The 20640-nt window shown below is 48.7% G+C and overlaps 1 protein-coding gene across 1 annotated transcript in view; it reads left to right on the top strand.

Annotated features, from left to right (window-relative positions):
• The first annotated feature begins 655 nt into the window (after positions 1-655).
• The window catches only part of ripor2 (RHO family interacting cell polarization regulator 2), a 34602-nt gene continuing 14617 nt past the window's right edge, over positions 656-20640 (top strand). Inside the window, exons 1-6 of the mRNA XM_036555028.1 lie at positions 656-872; positions 13610-13730; positions 15237-15392; positions 15685-15763; positions 16029-16052; positions 16359-16412. Of these exons, the coding sequence (XP_036410921.1) occupies positions 13636-13730; positions 15237-15392; positions 15685-15763; positions 16029-16052; positions 16359-16412 (408 nt within the window). The 5' untranslated portion in view covers positions 656-872; positions 13610-13635. The remainder of the gene's footprint in view (positions 873-13609; positions 13731-15236; positions 15393-15684; positions 15764-16028; positions 16053-16358; positions 16413-20640) is intronic.

Here is a 20640-nt window from a genome sequence, read left to right as displayed (position 1 = left end):
GAGGGCAATCACGCTGGCAGCAGTGGACTATGTCAAGCCACTCATTGAGAGAGAATGCGATTGCGGAGGAAAAATCGGAGCACGGATAGCAGTGTTACATCGCGTCCCATTACTGTGCGTTTCAAGTGGTTTATTAGCAGCGTCGTTAACCCGAGTCTTGCATAGAAATACGCCTCAGAAGTCGTTGTACAAAACTGCCACCCACAACATAATTAATTCTGCTTAAATAACATTACATTTAAACAACACGTAGTAAATGTTATTTTGGGTTTTAACGACCTTGTGCCTTTTTGTGTCTGCCTGTAGGCACCTCGATCGTGCCTATTTTTATCGTAGTGTGCAGTTCATTCAAGCTTATAAGTAGGCCGCACTCGCACAGCGCCGCGCGTAGCAGTTGTAACGGTATAGAGCCCGAGCTGAGAGATGCATAAATACCGTAACAGCTGTGTAAACATTGCGGAGATAGGACCTTGCCGGCGCAGTTGCTCCGGCTGGCACGCTGGCAACCCAGAGCTCAGAGCAACCCCCGAGTCTGTCTGTTGTGGAAAGTAATGGTATACCCCGCCCACACCGAGAGCCGGGCCGCTCATTGGTCCGCAGCAGCTCCAAAGAGTTCCACGGACCTCAACTGAGATGCACATGATTTTTGTTAAGACACTGTACGCGAGGCTGCATCTGGAACAATAACGAAGCTGTGAGGAGCGATTTTCCGCAGGCATCAGCGGGAGCGCACGGGCGAATGTCTGCTTTTGGTTTGCGCGCTGCTTGCTAAAACGTTTAAATTAAGACGGCGATCTGTCTGACGCATGGATGGAAGGACGCAGGTAGCAGGGCACCAGTATATCGGATTCAGTTAAAGTAGTTTTCTAGAGGTAAGTGAACTCTTTTCTCATATAGCGCACAAGATATTGCTTTTAGCAAGTTGAGTTTATACCTATCCGCATGGAGTTAGCCGGCAAGCTAAATGCTAACATCCTAAAGAAAAAATAACTAGCTAAGTTAGTTAACTGGCTTGCTAGCTAATAAGTTGTACGCTAACTGAAAGTGCACAGCCGATGTACTTAGCATTGTTTTTTAACCGGTTGTCAGTCTCCATTCTTCTAATGTTAGTGGGGTAGTAGGACAATCAGGCGATTATTGACTGTAGCTGCTGGGTTTGTTTATTTAAAAAAGAGCTGCGACAATTACGTGTATAGAAGCAGAAAAAAATGTAGCTTCTGCAATTGTCTAAGAAGAAAGTATCTACTTTCACAACTGTTCCTCTTGTGGATAGCTGATACAATGTACCGTATTTCACAGATTTAGCCTAATGTATTGCTTTGTTTCACAAAAGTAGCAAGGACCGCTTCATGGCCATCAATGTAATTATCCAGCCTGTTACCTTGATTTCATTATCTTGTGCCTATGTAGCGTCGTTTACTCTTTGAGACCGCTCACCGTGACCGCTCCGATTTTGCTGACGCTCCTTGCTCAGCACCACAGAGCCGCACAAAAAGCTCGGCGCGCACTCTGTTACATTGTGGCAGCGGACGCTCTTAATATAACGTTATCAGAGAGAGAATGCACATCGCAGAGTGGAGTCCTAATGGTCGGCTTTGAATCGTTAGGGGAATTGCTGCAGGTGTACGGGGGCGGATGATTCACAATGATGGGACTCTGGTGAGAAAGCCCACCCTTGTTAATCATGCGCCGCTGGATCCCCTGAAAAGAACCAGACCCGTGGTTTCAGTCGGTCGCTGGTGGGTGGGGGCCAGCGTAAGTGTCATCATCAGATAAACTTTGTTAGGTTCGAGCAGAAGCCCCTTTCATGTCCCCTCGGGGCGATGGGGGTGGGGTGGGGTCGGCACGGCGCGGCGATTGGCTGTCAGCTTGTGAGAGCTGTCAGTACGCAGCCCTTTTGGATGTTCAAAAGGATTTAACATGGATCATGTCATTGTGCCTCATGATGATGGCTTTCTGAATAATCTCACAGATTTGATACACTGAATCTGACATATGAAACTAATATATGTATGGTAAAAAACAACAACATGGTTTTATTTCGCACCTACAGCCAGCCATTGCATCATTGTGCATTCCTAGCAATGTAAAGCGAGGGGGCAGCTTAGCATGGCATTAAGAGAAACATTTTAGAAAGAAATGATTGGAAATCCTCTGGGGATACTTTGTTATGATGTTGTGTACTCAAGGACGCTCTGCCTCCGAATGGTAAAAGCTACGTTTGGTTTGTAAACAGTTTGATTGTGAGCAGTGAGTTGAGAGGAATCGCGAGAGAACCAGCCTAACCTGGCCTGCCAGAGACGAGGTGCCCAGCGTGCCAGCGGCCCGGAGGGCATCTCTGTCGCCTCTTTTTATCGGAGTCGCCGTCGGCGTTGCCCGCGGGCAACAGACGGGTGTGAAACCACACGTTTGCGGATGGAGAGGTTTCGTATTCGCGCTCGGTGTTCCGGTCCAGCCCTCTCGCCCCGCTGCGCATTCCGACTTCTCGGTTTCTGAAACCTACACATCCCGGGCGCAGATGGGGCGGCCGGCTCGCGAGCTGCCTCGCTGCATTTTTCACTGACGCATTCAAGTGTTTTCCCTGGGGTCGAGTCGCCTGCCATCTGACAACTGAAAAAAATATGACAGGAGTAAATCGTGGTAGCATAGTAGAAGTGTTGTGCTGTAACAGTCTGAATAATTTACTGAAAGGATAATGAAATTATTCAATTTATCGACAACGTCACTGCCTTTTGGCGGGGAGCACATTTAGGCAGGCGACATTCCTCTGCTTTGCAGATCTCTCTGATGAACTGTAACGGGCTGATTTGGTACAGTGAGCCTTTACTGGTAGTGACGTCACCCTTCCCGGATTCATTGAGGGCTCATTTTCTACCTTGAATGAGGGTCTTTTGTGTAGCAAGTTAAATGTGTCTTCACAATCAATATTGTGTCCTCCAGTTGCAAAGTTTCTCCTTTGAAGCCCTGTTTGGATTGAAGGACATGTCAAGCTACCTTTGCAAGGAAGAAAAGAAAAAAAAAAACATCCTTGAGACACTGACGAAGGCAAAGGGTTAATACTTTTCTGTGAAACCTGGCAGTACAGCAGTATAATCTCTCAGAAAAGTGCATGACTTCACCTCGTCAAGAACACCCACTCACAGTATTCCAGAACGCTTCTTCCCACTGAGTATAGGTTAAAACCCTGTGTGCATGTGTATATGGTTGTGCATGCATCTGTGCCTGTGTGGTTTTGAGTTCATTTTGACAAATCGCAACTTAGGCACTCCTTTGTAAAGATTTCACAGCTGATTATAATCAAGCAAGGCGTGTCTCACTTCTGGTAGCCAAAAATGTAGTCCTCAGCTGTTTCTCCACAGATGATGTAGGCCTGGTTGTTCCTCTGAGCATAAGAGAGAAATGAATCCCTTCTGTTTTTTGAATGTTTTCATAGTCGTGTTCTGGGTGAATATTGTTGAAATGCAGTAACCCAGTCATTCTAGAATAACGGGCCCTACTCACCTGTGTTTTGTGGGTGTGTGGTCTTACCAGGAGAGACTCCCTTGAGACGGTGACCCTGTCTGCGGAGTTCAGTCCTTTGTCCAGAGTCCTTGCGGTCGTTGGGTTGCGGACAGTTTAACGCCGGTGCTGCTCCATTGTCTGAGATTTGCTTTGTGAGTCACTGCGCTGCGTGACCTCCGTTCTGCAAAGGTCAGGCGGAGAGGCGGCCCCAGTCCCGGCTTTCCTGTCCTGACATGGCGCACCCGCAGCCCGCACGGTCATGTTTGCTGAGGGGGAGGAGGGGGCGCGGTCAGTGGGGATGCCTGGCATTCTCCGACCAGGGCCGTTCAGAGACTGCGGAGGCCCGAGACAGTACACCTCGTCTCACTCTTCCCAGCTGTCCCTTGGGCTGCCCAACCCAGGCCAGTGGTCGGGACGTATCCACAGGGCCGTGCCTCATCCGAGAGGCACTTGATGATATCAGCACTTTCACCCTCGGTTCACTCCAGCGCCCAGTGCAGTGTGGGAAGGGAACACCGGGGGGGGTGGGAGGTACAGGCAGCACCCTGCTCTGTGTTGAATATGACTGCTTTTCTGGTTTATTGATCACAGCAGTGCCAACGCTCAACCCACGTCATAATCCCCACAGCGAGAGTAGTTTGTTGTTTGTGTATTTTTATACTGGCATGAGAAATCTCACCACCTACTATGTTTTGTCTCTTTGTATTACTATCCTCAGTACACATTTCATGAAATAACAAGCTCACGCTACATTGTTAACAAGGTTGCCAGCAACAAAAAAATGACAAGTTTTGATCATTAATGCCTGTAGATGTGAGTGATATGAGTATGCCAGGAATGAATGTTGCATCAACAATATCTGACATCCGGAATACCTGAAAGAGTGCTTATAACTACAGCCCAATCCCAGGAGTAAACACAGTCATTTTCATCACATATATGCTATGCATGGCAGCTGAGGGCAGGGAAGAGTCCTGGTGCTTAATATTTCGGATGACTGTGAGCGGATGGGGGTATGGGTGTGGAGAGGCGCAGCCCGGTGCCAGCAGGGGATGGGGGCGTTTTTGTGGGCGCTCTGACAGGACGGGGTAGCAGGTGTGGGAGCGAGCGGCTGCAGGTCCAGCCTGGGGCGCTCCTCCCCCCTCCCGCCTGCCCGTCCCAGACGCTCCCCTGTCTCCCTCTCCTCCTACAAACAGATGAGCAGAGTTTTCAGATGCTCCGCGGGAGATCTGGGATAATCCTCCTGATTAACGTTCCATTTGGGTGCAGCGTTAAGCAACTCGCCGCTGTTGCCGATATTTACCTCTCAGAAACACGCACGCAATCAACCCACACACCCACACACTCACACACACACACGCGCACAAACACACACACACACAATCACCCGAGCCCTTTTAGAATGTATTTGATAGGCTTTTAGAGGAAAGCATTACGCTGGTTTAGCTTTTAAGGCTCATAAGCTGATAAGCTGGGTGTTTTGGTGTTGGAAAGTCATTTCGCTTTTGTTCCCCGATTTTGCTTTGCAGTGAACAGCTGGAGTCAGGTCCGTCAGGTAGCTTTGTGCTGACCGTGCAGCGGGTTGCAAGCTCAGGAAATGGCTTTAAAAAAAACATGCAGGTGTTTGTGCATTTGACTCTGGAGGAGAAAGGTGATAATTGAGCACGCAGCTTGCTCCACATTCGTCCCCTTGGCATTTAGAGAGACGTGTGCCAATTCTCCCTGCGCTTGAGGGAACCAGGCTCGGTCAGATGCACCTGGATAATGACATCACACGGCCGCTAGAAAGTGTCCGGTCCGGCAGCCTACCGGGACCGGCGACTGCGCTAAAGCCTAGCGGTGAGGCGTAAGGATAAACGATGCGCCGAAAGGGTCGGCTGCACTTTAATTTGAACCGCACGCTCTGTGATAACCGCCCTTGTGTTAATACACGAGTGGATGGGGAGAGCAGCGTGCGGGACATTTGCATACATTCAAGGCACAGCCTCACAAAGCCCCCCACATTAATATTGATCAGCCATTGTTTATTGAAAAGGTTTTACTTTTCCTCCGCGTAAGCTCTTTTGGCAGAGGGATTTACGAATGCCTCCTCTGTGGGCTGGCACAGCGTTAGCCATTTTAAAAGAGGTAAAAGCGTAATTTACGTAGGCGACTGAATAAACCCCGAAGCCGGCGGGCTAAACTGTCAAGTTTACAAAGGTGGTCCGAGGAGATTCATAGCGGAGGAGGCGCTGTCACGTTAGCGTCCTACCTGCCGTTTTGCAGCGTGCTGCCAGCGTAGATCTCTTGATGAATAATTAATGCAGTTAATTTCCTGTACTTCAAAGCTGTTTTCGACAGCAGCAGAGAGGGCGCAGCTTGCAAGAAAAGAGAAGGTTATGTGAAGTACAGGGACCTGCATTAGTTCAGTTCAGTTCACTCATTTGCATTGCTAAAGCTATTAAAAACATTGAAATAGATTTCCAGGTATAAAAATCTGCAAAGATGAGCGCACCTCATTTTCTTCAGATATTTTTACCCTCATTTAGGGTGTATTATGTCTCTTCATCCCATCTCCTTCTAGAATCCTTTTTGATGGAGTTAAATAAAAGATGGCCCATTGAAAACCATTCCTGAGAAAATGGTTGCGTAATGCCCTGGCCTCAGAACGACTGAATGGTCAAAATGACTGAAAGGGTTTCTCCCTGTCAGCACTTCTCTGTGTGCTGAGGTCCAGCACAGGTGAAAGAGCTCTTAGAACCACAGAAGCATGATTGTGTCTCTTATACCAGTCTTCCTACATATTAAAATCATTTTAAATAAAACAATTTTAACGTGGCAGTCGCTATGATTGGTCGTGGAGAATGTGGGGTGTGTTTATCTGCTATAAACGGGCCAATTTGAAGCCTGATACCAGCATGTGGTCAAGCCTTGACATTAGTGCCTCTGGACATACAGGACTACTCACTTTTTTCCCCACACTGCCTCTCAGAGCGTTCTATAAATATCGGTCTCCCGCACTACGCGCAGCGCCAAGACACTGACATGCACGTCACTTCCATTTGCTCTGCGTTTTGCGTAGCGATTTTCGCCCCACTTAAGCCTCCATTGTCAGGGCCCTCCATTTTGAAACGGCAGGATCTGTTTTTTTTTCCCCCTTTTTTTTTCAGAATCAACACTGCTAACTTTGAAGCGGAACTAAAGAGCTGTGTCCGTCTAAACTAGATTAAGCCAGCTGTTTCTGCCTCACTTGATAAAGTTTAAAAGCGTTTCCTCTCGCGCTGGCCGCTGTGAAACCGCGAGCCAGCCTCTGAGAGAGAGACACTGCTGATAAAGACTCTGCTATTTCAACTGAGGGGGGAAATATCCAAAATGCATCTGGGTCATTGTTTTGTTGTAGTTTCATCATGCATGGTGAGGTCAAAGTGAGCCCCGCCCTCATAACCTTTTGGCATGTGTAGAACAAAGTCTATGGCTGTGCGGTCTTCACATCCCACACAGTAATGCACAGTCCTTTTAGCACTGGTTGACCTTGTAGGTCATGAACATCTTCTTTCTGTTTTGAATTCAGAAGTTTCCAGAATATGACGCCACATGATACATACCTCATCAGTGCATTTAGGTATCTTTTCTCTTTTTTGGGTGTTTTTGCTTTTGCTAGAAGCATATGCGTTTATCTTTTGGTGAACATTTGGGGACTATGTATTTGCTTAAAATCAAAAACAGCCTGATGGAAACCTGCTGTGGCCCCATAACTGCCCAACGCATACTGCCTCACAGAAAGGGGAAGACCAGTTTGAAGCTTAAGATGACCAAAGTTGTATATGGAGTACCCCAGTGTTTTTAATACAGTTCACAGTTAACCACCCTTTCCCTTTATGCATTCAACAAGAAATTCACACGCAATCCGGTTATGAATTTGGATAGAGAACCATTTCGCTGAGGTGCAATCCATCACGTGGACAGTGTCAGATATTCCTTGTACCAGTGCTGAACCCAAATGGCTTGAGAGTCGTGCAGGAAACGCTACTGTTTAGCTGTGCTTTTCTGATCGGGATGTTTCTGTTTGCTTGCCGTTGTTGCTTGCCAGTCCTCGGGTTACGCTCATGTGATCGGAGCTCGTGACCCCTTGTGCGCCACCGCACCGAAGGCTTTCACGGGAGAAGGCCGCCCTCTTCCCACCTCTGCACTCACCCCCCGTGATCCTTCCACTGTGCCTGTGCCCGCCGACACGCTCCTGAAGTTCCCACGCTCTGGATGCACTCTTTATAAAAGCAGTGGTGCTCGCGATCTTAAATGCGTAGCTGCTACGTTAACAGTGCCTTTCAGAAGGGTTAACAGAATGCTAGCATACCCTGCTGTTTGTGTTTTTTTAAGGAATGTGCATTCAGTCGATGGGGTTCTGGATTCCACCATCAAGCCAGTTTGTATTTTGATGGTAGCATTACCCATTTTCTTGGCAGTTCAATACCTCCAAACGGTCACCTATTTCGGGGGCAGTTTTTTATTAAATGTTTTTTTGCTTCAGCCCCACAAATATAACAGTGTATGCAAAATTAACTGCAAACATGTATAATTGAAGATGGTAAAATGCTCATTAGCTGACTCCACCCCCAGCATTCAGACTGTAGTTGTTTTCTTGTCTGGTTTGGAGGGGGTTATGTAAGGTGGCCTTGCGTGTTAAGCTGCTGTTGTTATTGCCGTGCTATGGCTGTGGGAGGCTAACCTATTTTATCTTGTCAAAAGGAGACATTTCTGTTTCCTGGGGCAGCAGAGAAGCAAGCAGTGACCACTGAGGAGGCACTGCCTGAGGACATTGTGATGGGTGGGGGTCTCGTGCTTTCGTGCTAACGCTAGCCAAACCGCGCTTTCTGTTGTCTTGTGTTTCTGGGGAGGTAGGCGCTGATTGAGAAAACTCATGCTGTTTCCTGCTGGTTTTATTCCATGAAAGGTGTCTTGCAAATCACAGGTGAATCTATTGTTTCTTTAACATAATTTTGACAAGTTGTTAAAAGTGACTGGATGATCCACTTTTTTCGTGGTATTAAGCTGGAGGCAGATTCCGAAGTGTCAGTGTCATTATTTACAACTGCGACGCATGGGAATTTTTCAAACCAAAATTTCCTAAAAAGGTGGGGGGCCTAGTGTATGGCTTTTCTAACCAAATAGAACTACCCCACAAGTGGACCAGGCCCTTCCTGCTAGGACTTTTTGAGCATTCAAGAGACCATAGGAAAGCGCTGTGAAGTTTCACTCACACTACAGATAGGAAGAGACTTGAGTAGATAAGATAAAAAAAAAAAAAACCGCAGACCAGCGACAGAGAGATTCCAGACCAACTCTTTTTTGGGTTTACAATGACAGTGGGTCTCATGTGACTTCACACTGTTAGTGACGAGATTTGAACTGAGATGATAAACTAAAAAAACAAACTGAAAATTTACAATATAATTTTATCTGTTCCCTATCTACTGATTACTAGGTAAACATACTGAAAAGATAGTAACGGGTTTCACACTTTAGTTAGTTTAAACCAAGAATACTAAACTACTACTCTACTGTTCTAAACTAAGATTAAGCCAAGTAGCAATGGTTGTACCCCTTCACATTACCCGCATCACATTAGCACATAGCAGAATGGTTATAATATGAAACTGGACACAAAACAGCCTAACACTGAAGAGGTAAACTCTTGCTAAATGAAGCATCTCCAGCATCTCTCTATGAAGAGATGTGGAGGTGGAGCAATGCATTGTGGTCTCTTTGTGAGTGTAGTCTGAAAGTAGCACACAAAATCATAAGACTATTTAAAATTAGTTTGTGTTACTTATTTGAGCAAATACATTTTTCAATATAAACACCCAGTAATTTCTAAATGAAAAGGAAAAAGGACCAACATATTAAATTTTAAATTCGCAGTTTCATCAGTTTGACCCAACATGCCAACAAGTTTTTATTTCACAGTTATCTTCCACCTACTTTTTAACTGTTCCCCACTCTTAATTTATTGAGGAGACTTTATGTAACTTCTCCAGTTCACAGCACTTAAGCTGCAGCAATTACTTTCTCAGAACTTAAGGCTGTCTCACAATGCTGAGTGTTAGACCACATTATTTATTCGTGCCATGCTAAGTGTACCACAGTTGTCTGAAGAAAGAAGTATGTTTTTGAAAGTGAAAATGGTCTCTGTGGTAAATCAGATTGGCACCCTTGAAGACTGTGCCACCCAGTTTGTCTTTTGTGAGAGCTTTATATGACAGGGTAAAGATTTAACCGTGTCAGAGAGTATTTTATGAATACAAGCCACTTTGTGTGTTATGAATCATTTGATATTGTTTTTCTGTGTGGTATTTGCCATTGGTCAGCTGTAAAGATTCAGCCATTGTTTTCCATGCAGTGAACCGAGAGATGTTAGAGGCTTTATGGGATCTCCTCAATGAGAAGACCGTCTGGTCACTGTCACTGTCAAGTGACCCGCTGTCTGTGCGGTTACGGGGCCTGGCTGAATCGATGCAGCTGAGATCACGATGCCTCTGCCCAGCTGCGGTCGAAAGGTTACCGAAAGGTTAAATGGACATTACCCGCAGGGCTTGCCCTCACTGGGGACAAATTCGTAGTGTTTTTGGCCAGACTGCAGTTTTCACCTAACTGGGGTCACGGTGAAAGAACAGAGGGGATAAGGAGGCCTTGCCAGAGGTAGAGTCCTGCTCCTGTTTGGTGGTCCCATAACGGCGGTGTTGTTTTATGTAACAGTTCCTATGTTGTGTGCTGTTGCCATGGGGAACATCGTTTATGCAGGCGTTAAAGTAAATTAGATTTTAAGGCACGCTGTGGGCTGGGGTTTAATTTTAATCGCACATGCCACTGGTATTAACTCAAGTGCTCGTGCATGAGCGTGCTTGCGTGTGTGTCTGTGTGTGTGGGCATGGGCGCGCCTGTGTGTTTGTGTGGTTGTGTGTGTGTTTGCGTGTGCACTGGTGTGTGTGTTTGCATGTGCGTGTGCACGGGTGTGTGTGTGGTTGTGTGTGTGTGTAGTTGTGTGGTTTTGTGTGTGTGTGTGTGTGTGTGTGTGTGTGTGCGTGTGGTTGTGTGGTTTTGTGTGTGTGTGTGTGCGTGTGGTTGTGTGTGTGGGTGTGTGTGGTTGTGTGTGTGGTTGTGTGTGTGGGTGTGTGTGTGTGTGTGTGTGAGAAAGGGTGCAGCAGTGCTGCTGGGATGCCTGGTTCCCAGGATGCCTTGCTTGCGTGTCCTGGCAGCGCCGCAGATCATCCGGCTGGTTTGTAAAGCTCGGAGCCCCGGGCCCCGCTGTGAGAGCGGATGCGAGAGGCACGTCCCTCCTTTCCCAGCATGCCCGCCACCCCCGGGGGCTGACTTTCCACCAGACGGTTCCCTCCCCACACAAACACACACACACACACGGTGGACCTGACACCCAGCGACCCCGCTGGAGGTGACAAATTAATGAGAACCCTTGGCAAGAACTGGGCGGTGGGGGGGTTGGTGGGCTCAGACCAACGCTTTGTGCCGGGGTGTTTCACAGAAGCGAAGTGGAGGCGCATATCGATCAGGACGGCATTCACACAGACCCCGAGCGGTGGCCCCGTCTTCGGGGACGCTGGAGCGCGTGAATAAGCTGCCGCTGAAAGGGCCGTCTCGTGAGTGGCAGAGCCTTGGCCGGCGTGCCTTGGCTGGCGTGCCTTGGCTCTGTCCCGGCCGCACGGACTGGGACTCTGTGCCGCGGTCGCCCCGACGTGCGGGGCTCATTTTGGGAGCCACGCAGTGAAGCGGCACCCGCCGGGAGGCGTTCTGGAACAGCTGACGGGAGGCTGAGTGTTTATAAATGTTTGCGCCCACTCCAATCAATCATACTTGTCTCTTGTGACAAATGTGATTTGTCATTGTGATTTGTTTACAGCGGGAGAGCTGTGTCCAGCAAAGAAAAAGACCAGCCTGACCATTCAGCAGGAGTCTTTATATGATTAGCATGTTACTCCTCTTGTCCAGCTCACTAGGACTAAAGCCTTATTTACACTTATTTACACAACACGGCCAATCCATATTGCAACAGCCCCCTATAATTGTAACAGGATATGAAAACTTTGTTAATACTCACATTTTCCTCATGTTCTCCTAAGGGAACTGCTAGGTACCAGCCTGTACTGCTACCAGAAAGGATAGTAACCTCGTTCAATACAGAAACGACTGGCACATTAGCTGCTTTCAAACTGATGTCACTGTAGTTTTTAAAACAGTGCACTGGTGACCTGTTTTGTTCATGACATAAAAGAAAAGCCATTAAAACACTTTCTCTAGTCCCGTCCGTAGCTTGGAAAAACTTCACATACAAATATGTGTCCATGCACAGTGTGTCTAACATGATGTTGGTGCAGAGGGGTTGCTAATTGGGAATTACAGCTGTAAGCTTGCTTACAGCTGTAAATTCCATTTAAATAAATTGAGACAGTTGGCTGGTTATCTAGCCATGGCATATCAGTAGTCTCAGCAACCTGGCTGAAGCTTGTTTGAAGCCCCTGTGGAGCTTGTGGTCTCTGTGGGTGTGTAGCACTTTGTTGATAGGTAAAAACTGGTGTTTACATTCTCCCTGTTGATATGTCTTTAAGATCCGTTGTGTTTATTGATGTTCTGATAACATCCCCACCCTTCAGTGGGAAAGAGTCATTTACTGGCCCCGATGGCAGGGTTCCTTTGGCCTAGTGGGCTGAACACTTTTCAAAGAGAGCTTTACCACATCAAAGAGGAATAGATGATAGACCTATCTTCACTTGATTTTGAAGAATTCAAGCCGTTCTGCCTTTGCACATGTGAAAAAAAGCTGTTTTTCTTATCTTGTCTCATCTTATCCACACTCTTAAGGTCTTTTGAGGATTTGGGGTGTATCGTCGTGTCCTGTGTGTGGTTTAAACACCCGGAGTCTTGTGCGCCTGCAGAACTTCAGGTGGCATTGAAGGGGAAGCTATAATTAGCCTGTGCACATATCAGTCCAGCGCTCTTTGTCTGCCCCAGCAAAACAAGATCTTGTCTTTCCCGGAGACCTGGGCTACTATTGTGTGCGGCTTTCTGGAAGCTATCGCTTGCCAATCTCTCTGCTCGACAAGCCGGGCCGAGTTTCACGCCACCCGGGACTTTGGGTGCTCCGTATAGCAGTTACCCACGGGGTCAGAAACCCGTAGCGCGGCCTGGGAAAACTCCAGCTGAACTCTGGGAAATCCCGAGGCGTCAATCGAGAAGCACGATAATTGCCATAGATTGGTTCCAGTTTAGACTGACAACACATGTTGAGAGAGAGAGAGAGAGAGAGAGGAGAGAAAGAAGAGAGAGGGAGATAGAGAGAGAGGGAAAGAGCGAGAGAGAGAGAGAAAGAAAGAGAGGGAGGGAGAGAGAGATCGCTTGGCCAGTTTCATTCAGTAGGAAGCCATCGCACATCTATATTTGTCACTGCACTAAATTTATTGTCGGCATTATGATGTAGCTCAGTAGCGACGCTGCCGTTGAAAGCTGAAAGAGACCTTGTCATGAGTCAGCTGGTGTGCGCTCTCTGCATCGGTGACCAGGGCACGTGTGGCTGCCTGTGTTACTGCGACTGCACATTGTTTATTTCTGTGGTTTTCATATTTAGTTTCCAAAGAACGCTGTTGTCGCAACCAATGTTCTCCATTTTAAGTCAAGGCATGCGGAACTCATAAATATTAGTCATGGAGCATGGAGTTTATTGTGTGTTTATTTTGAGAAAAAAGAAAGTGAATATGTGGGTTTTATTTTATGTACAGTAGTTTTGGTTTTTGTGTTTTGTTTTGTGAAAAAGGCATGAACGAACATTACAGTGAACATGTTGTGTCGTGCCCTGATGGCCCCTGAAACTGGGCCCTAACAGCCTGTGTCCCAGCATGTGGCCTCAAACTGCATTCCACTCCTGGAGATTTATGGGTCTGTCAGGTACCTTTGACCAGGGACATCAGGTTTTCTCACCGCTTCTGTGTGATCTTCTCATAACTCTGTCGAGGTTGTTGTAGTTCTGGCTGCCGGGGTGCAGCGGTTGTGTTGTCCTGTCACTTCGACCCCTCTTTGCCTCTGTGATGCTGACCCCGCCCTCTCCCCCCGCCTCCCTCTGCAGGAGTGTCTTCCCGCTTCCCAGAGATCATGGCGGCCGGCACGCACTCCCCCGGGGGCCCCAACGGCATCATCCGGAGCCAGTCCTTCGCCGGCTTCAGCACCCTGCAGGAGAGGCGCTCACGGTGAGTGTGTGTGTATGTGTGTGTGTGCGCGTGTGTGTGTGACTGTGTCTGTGTATATAATCCATTGCGTTTTGTTAGTTGCTATGCTAATTTGAGAACAAATATTAGGTCATTTAGGATCCTTATAAAGGGTGACTTGTCACATAGATACCTGAAATTAAGACAAATACCATCAAAAGTAGCAGTGGCTGGAATTGGAAAATAACCCTTACAAATGAAGGTGATATAAAAATAATAACGTAATCACAACTATACACATTTATTGTCTACAATATATTATAATGCAAATCCGTAGACAGAAGTTACATATTCAGTGTAGCATTGAAAAGTAATGATGATTGTATTTGGACAGGCACAGGTCTTCCTTGGATCATTTTTCAGAAAAATCTGCCACCTGTATGTCAGGTTGCCTAAAATGTTGAATGAATGTGCCAGATATCGCAATGTGACTTTACTTTTTCTCCCAGTGATCACATTTACCAAAAAAAGCCACATTCTCTGTGAGCACATTTATGACTTAAATGACTGCTAAACTGAGCAAATAAATGTAGACATAAAATTGATCCAAATAAACGGAGCCACCATTTTCTGGGAATTTGTAGGAGGTGGCCTAAACGGTCATACACACCGAGATGACCAACTGGCGGTGACGCGCGTGCGCGAAACGCTGTCATCCGACAAGACAGCGAAAGACCGTGGGATAGATACGGCGGCCCTGGTCGCAGCGAATCGGATTTGTGTGTCCAAGCGTGGTCATGCGCGGGGTCCAGTGTGACCCAAGGCAACGGCGTGTGCTCGTTTCAGACGCTGGCCTAGATTCGATCCAGCTGAAACTCTGCGACTCGCGCCCGCTGCATGTCCAAGTCTGCAGGAGCGCAGTATCTGGTTGCCTGTTCGCTGGTTCTTCACGACTTAGAGTCCTGGAGCTGCCAGGTGAGAGAGGTGACGCCACAAGAACTCTCACGCTGCTGGCACGCTTTGTGGCAAATGGAACAGCTGCTAAATCAGTTGGGAGTTGGTATAATCCAGGCACCGCTGTCCTGTGTATAAAAGGATGGTGTTGGTCAGAGGAGGCTGTGTAGCATAGTGGTAAGGAGCAAGGCTCAAAACCAAAAGGTTACTGGTTTGATTCCCTGTTGGAGCACTGCTGCTGTACCCTTGGGCAAGGCACTTAACCCACAATTGCCTCAGTAAATATCCTGCTGTATAAAATGGATAACGTATAAAAACTGTAACCTGTGTAAGTCGCCGTGGATAAGAGTGTCTGATAAATGACAATAATGTAATGTAATGTGTTGGTCAGAGAGGTGGCCCATCACTTTAGGGATGTAGTGATAAGCGCACTCCCGAATGCCACACATGGCCAGCAGACCGGTCTGTGCAGTGTGGCGTAAAGCGCTAGGGACGACCCTGTACACCCTACATGGGGTTGGAGACAAGGCCACGCTGGTGCCGCGGGGGCTGTCACCGCTGTGCGTCTGACTGTCGGCGTGTGATTGGCTGCAGGTGTAACTCGTTCATGGGGAACTCGGCGGTGCAGAAGAAGCCGCAGTCGAAGCCGAAGAAGACGCACATGGCCGGGCACAAGGCCAGCAGCAGCTCCCGCGAGCCCCAGCCCAAGCGGGTGGAGGAGGTGTACGCGGCCCTGAAACGAGGCCTGGAGTGAGTGCGCTCGCCCCGCACGTCTGCAGACGCGCGCACGCGCATACACAAACTCACACACACACACGCGCACACACACACACACACACACACAAACGCACTCACACACACAGACACACACACAAACACATAGTCACACACATGCATGTTCAGAGCCCTATGCGAACACACTATCTCTCACACACACACACGCACATATGCATATGCCTGTAGCCTGCCTGTTTTCCATATGTCAGATGCATGTCTGTGTGTGTTTGTTGGTGAGTCACATTCTCTCTCCTCTTTGACTCAGTGAGTATCTGGAAGTGCACCAGGGGGAACTGGACAAACTCACCCTCCTGATGAAGGACATGAAGAGGAACTCCAGACTGGTGAGACAGGAAGTGACATCATCACCCACACACTTACACTGAGGGCAACAATTGCAGGCAAAATTCTGTTGACACGAGTACTGTTAGGATTATGTATGAGAAATTGTTCAAGTGCGCCGTCAAATGTTGAGTCTTATGCAGGCAGACCTGGTAAAAACCTTATTGTGGCCATGTTCTGATGTTAATAACTCATTTCCTTTTGGTGGTTTATCGTAGACCACGCTTATAATGTGTGCTGTTTTCTCATTTCTTTTTTGTCCTGCAGGGCGTCCTGTACGATCTTGACAAGGTGAGTGAAACTCGGGGGGGGGGGGTGATTCGTGCACCCGGTTACCTGCTCGACCTGTCGGCGGTGAGGTCTTTGAAGTCGACGCGGGAGGGAAGTTTGCCCAAATTCGGCTTAAGAGGATTTGCATAAACCGCGCACCCCTCTCTCCCAGCGAATCTGACCTAATTGTGCAGCGCATTTGATGCGCCCGCGAAGTGTGGCCGTGCATTCTGTCATCCGCTTAAAGAGCGCGTGAGCCCATCTCCCTTTTGAATTACCGCCCGTAATCACAACTGCCTTCACTGCTTGTTCCTCTCTTTTGTGCAGCAAATCAAAAGCATCGAGAGATACGTCCGCCGCCTGGAGTTCCACATCAGTAAGGTGGGTAGTTTTTTTTGTCGCACAATAAATTTATTTATGCAGCTGGATATTTAATGTGGCAATTCAGGTCCAGTTACTGGAGGTATAATAGAAATTCCCTGCTGGGAAATTGAACCCGCAACCGTTTGGTTACGAGCCCTTCTCCCTTCCACTGTGCCACACTGCTGCCCATTTTCACTGAAGGGCTTCCTGTATGGACTGCACATTCTGTGGTAGAAGAGGGTCTGTTATTTCTCCTGGTCTTCTCTTGGTTTTGGCGCGACACACCACTACTGAACTAAACCCCTAGATCTGTAGAAAGTACCCTTGCTACCCTCAGACCTCTTTTATCACCCTTGCACTCCTTGCTACCCACTTAGGCACTGTAGGGTGTCATTGGCTGTTTTTGAGTATTTCTCATGTTCCAGCACCATTGTGCCAGTGTGCACCCTCTGTTAGGAAGGTGTTTTTAATCAGATTTTTGAATTTAACTTGAATCACCATTGCTGACAGTCAACAGCTTCATAACCCCAATACAAAAAGGAACTCTGGGAGGAGCAGCGGCCTTTATTGGATTGAGGTCCTCACATCGTGTGAGGCCGACAGTGGGCGTTAGTCTGGTCTGAGAGCAGTTTGGGTCATGTGACCCGATGCACAGATGCCCCCCGGCAACAGCGTGGTGTCGCGTGCGCCCCGGTCGGGAGCCGTCTCTCACGCACCCTTCTCCTCGCCTCATCCTCCGAGCGCGCCGCGTGACAGCCAATCAAGAGGCACCCAAAAGCGGCGATTTGACGGCAGCGCTAAACCAAAGGTATCCATGGAAACCTGAAGACGGGAGGCTTTGAAGCTCTGAAGAGCGAGTCATTGTTGACGTTAACCCTCTCCGCGCCGCGGCTCCCCCGCGTCCTCCGAAGCGGCGGTTTCCAGGTCCTCCATTCCCGAGCCCTAAAATCCGAGCGAATCTTTGTTTCGTTTCCTCATCCAAAATAGCCAATGTTAGAACAATGGTTTTTTTTGTATGTGTGTGTGTGTGTTTTTTGTTCTCTTCACACTCCTCACACAGTTTGTTAGCGGCAGACAGCTGCGCTGAATCTAGGTCAAAACAATCCTCCAGAGCTATCGAGAGCCCATCTGATAGCTGAACGTATGAGAGCTTCATACAACAGGCGTTAATGAGGGCTGTTTGGGGAGGGTGGGGGGTGGGGGTGCTGTTTGAAGGCTGTGTTTTTTTTTTCGGGAAGAGGAATGCGTTGTGCGTTGCCTCTCTGTCTCCCTGCTGAGAGTAGGCGGCCCCCGGGGAGAGAGCTGGTCGGATCTCGTCCGTAGGGGGTCTGCTATGGTCTGACGGGGAAGGGGGGGGCGCTCACGTCCCAAACCAGAAGGCCCATGTTCCGCTCAGTTCCCCTGAATAGAAAACGTACGCGTTTGTAAAATGAAAAAAAGACAGAAAGCGGCCTCGGTTGTGCTGCAATGCCTGCTGGGATAGCAAATGCTACAGTGGGCGGGTAACCGATGCCTATCTCTCTGTGTCCCTGGGCAGTGGCGGCTTTTGCGAGATCAGCCACACCAGGCCAGAAGCAGGCTGTCAGCAGATTCATATCTAATGGGATCAATTCTAATAAACTGCCTCACCCGGAGAATTGAACTGCCCAGAGAAAAGACACTGACGTTGGGGAAATTGAAACCATATCCTGGCAACATTATTGCCCCGGCAGCACAAGCAGAGAAGAGGTTAAAATGAATCCGGCTTTTTTCCGAGTTTTGCTTGCACAGTGTTCTGTCCGACGGTGTTTATGTCTGCTTGAACTGTATAATCTTTGTCTGAGCTTCAGCTACCCTATCATTTTTCTCATTGGCCAAACTTGAAATGGCGTTGAATGGAAGCTGACACTTTCTCAGCAGTGGCGTTGCGAAAGAGGTGGCTGTCACAGGGACAGCAAGTGTGCTGTAACAGGAAGTAGGGCAGGGCAAACAGGAAGCTGCACAACAGGTGGTGCTGCGGAAGGGTGGGTGGGGTGTCTGAGAATGGTTGTGTTTTTTGTTAATGGCACCTCTCAATACGCCATACTGCACTGAGGCTGCTCCTCAAAGGAGCGCCTGAAATAGGTTTCCGTTTGACACAGCTCGGTGCTCTTAGAGTACACAGGGGCCAGCTGGAGGGTAAAGCTGGTTTCTGTGGGGCCGTGCCTCAGGAGACGCTGTCTACTCACCTACACAGCACACACGTGAGGACCTTGCAGTCGTCGGGTCACTGGAGCGGTGCCGGAGGCAGGCGGAGGGTACGGGCGACACACGAGGAGGGCATGTCACGATCAGACGTGCCTCCAGATCTCTCGAAAGTCCCGGCGGTGTGCGGGCAGCTGAATTTTGACCCGTCCCCTCCCCCCTTGCGTTTCCCGGGTGACCCACCCCCTACGCCTCCCGCTTGCTCCCAAGAAGGCGGAGTCCTCGATTACTTCGTGGAGCTGAGCGTCTTTTCCCGCATCGCTTCTCGGGACGACACCTGACACCCCCCCTACACACACACGAAGCGCGGGCCGCACAGAAACCCGACACTCAAGGACACGGCTAGGGTCACATGACCCGCAGACAGCCACACCGCGCCCGACCCTACCTCCTCTTCTGTCATCTCTCTATGTATTATTTATTGGCATGCGCTGTTTACTTTATTCCTTAATATGCGTTTACCGGAGTCAGGTAATGTACGATACTTAACAGTACAACAGCAAGTGTGTCAGTGGAACTTCTGTGAGGATTTCACTTCTCTGGTCGCTAATCTGCGTGTATGGAGTGTGATCCTTGCTCAGCCCGCTTCTTGATCCGACAGATCAATTTCTTTACCTCTGAGAGAGCGCCTGCGTTTGATTTGAAGGAATCTCCCCTTAATCTTCTGTTTATCGCGAGTGCGGTATGGCGGTGCCGCAATGTACCTCGGGGTAAATCCTTGTACACACAACTGATCATCTTACATGCATCTTGCAAGAGGATTATCTCCATGCAAAAGACCCTCCCCCTTGTCATGGTGTCCTACTTAAGCGTTGAAGTTTCGAAGTGCCGCACATCAATCCCCTCTCGCATTCATCTGCCTCCGTGGTTTATTCCCTTGGCAAATTTTGGCTGTTATTGTGCTGCAGAGGTCGAATATAAATACCCCCATCTTAGCAGAAACTTGTGTTCAGAACAGAGCCTAATTCATCCTGGATTTGGTTATAACCCAGTCATGTGTCTCTGTGTGAAGAACAGCAACTCCTTCTAGCATCAAACTGAGGCGTGGAAACGCCCCTCCTCCTCCTCCAGATCGTCACGGCGGCGGGTCGGAATGTCAGGTGTGAGGAGGAGGCGGAACCCCCGGGGTCACAGTTCCGAGGAGAGCGGAACCAGCTGTTCGTATGTGAGGCAGGCCTGGTCACGTCCCCAAAGGGCTTGTTTGAAGTAGAGAGAAGCAAAAAGGCCAAATTGCAGGCTCTTAGGTCTTAACCGTCCTGCTGATAGACCCCTGACCCCTGACCTCCTGACCCCCTGCGGGCAGTGTTTGTGTCACGCTGTGGGACTCCGGCCGCCGGGACACGGAGCGACACGCAGCTCTCGTCCCGGATTGTTTGCTCAGACCAACGGGTCAGGATTCCTCCTCTCCCCGGCGTCGCTCGGGTAGGCCGGCAGCGGAGTGTTTTAATTGGTTTAGGCAGCGGCGTTGGGTAAGGGCCGGAGGCCTGGACTGTGTCCAGCAGCTTGTTGTTTGGCGTCTCATCACGTTACGTTACATAATTTATTCGCTTCGCTGCTGCTCTCATCCAGAGCGACTGGCATAGCTCGCAGTTTGCATATTATCCCTCCGTACCGCTGCATGTTTTACTAGGGCGGTTTAGATCAAGTGCCTTGCCCTAGAGCAGTGCTTTGTTCTGGACTTAAACCCGCAGACCCTCTGTTTACCACTTAAGTTGTGTAACAGCTGTGCCACACTGCTACTGAAATGGAGTGGATTTCTGCTGCCGTGCCACTAAGTAAAGGTTTTTGCTCTTTATTGCATCTATAAAAAGTAAGTAGCTTCGTAAATGGGTGCATTGTTAAAAAAAAGACAGGCAGCAAAAGTGACCTTGGACAGGTGACTGCAAAACAGAAATATGCGTGGTGTGCTTGTTTCTCCTCTGTTCGGTGTCGGTGCTCGCATTTTTAGCATTCCGCAGGGCCGGTCCATCACTGCTGGCTCCTCTGTGAAGTCGCTGCCGATTGACACAAGCAGGTGGCCCGG

Source organism: Megalops cyprinoides, chromosome 21 (genome assembly GCF_013368585.1).
Source record: "Megalops cyprinoides isolate fMegCyp1 chromosome 21, fMegCyp1.pri, whole genome shotgun sequence".
NCBI lineage: Eukaryota > Metazoa > Chordata > Actinopteri > Elopiformes > Megalopidae > Megalops > Megalops cyprinoides.
Note: the sequence above shows the minus strand (reverse complement) of the source record. Positions and strands in the feature narration are given on the sequence as shown.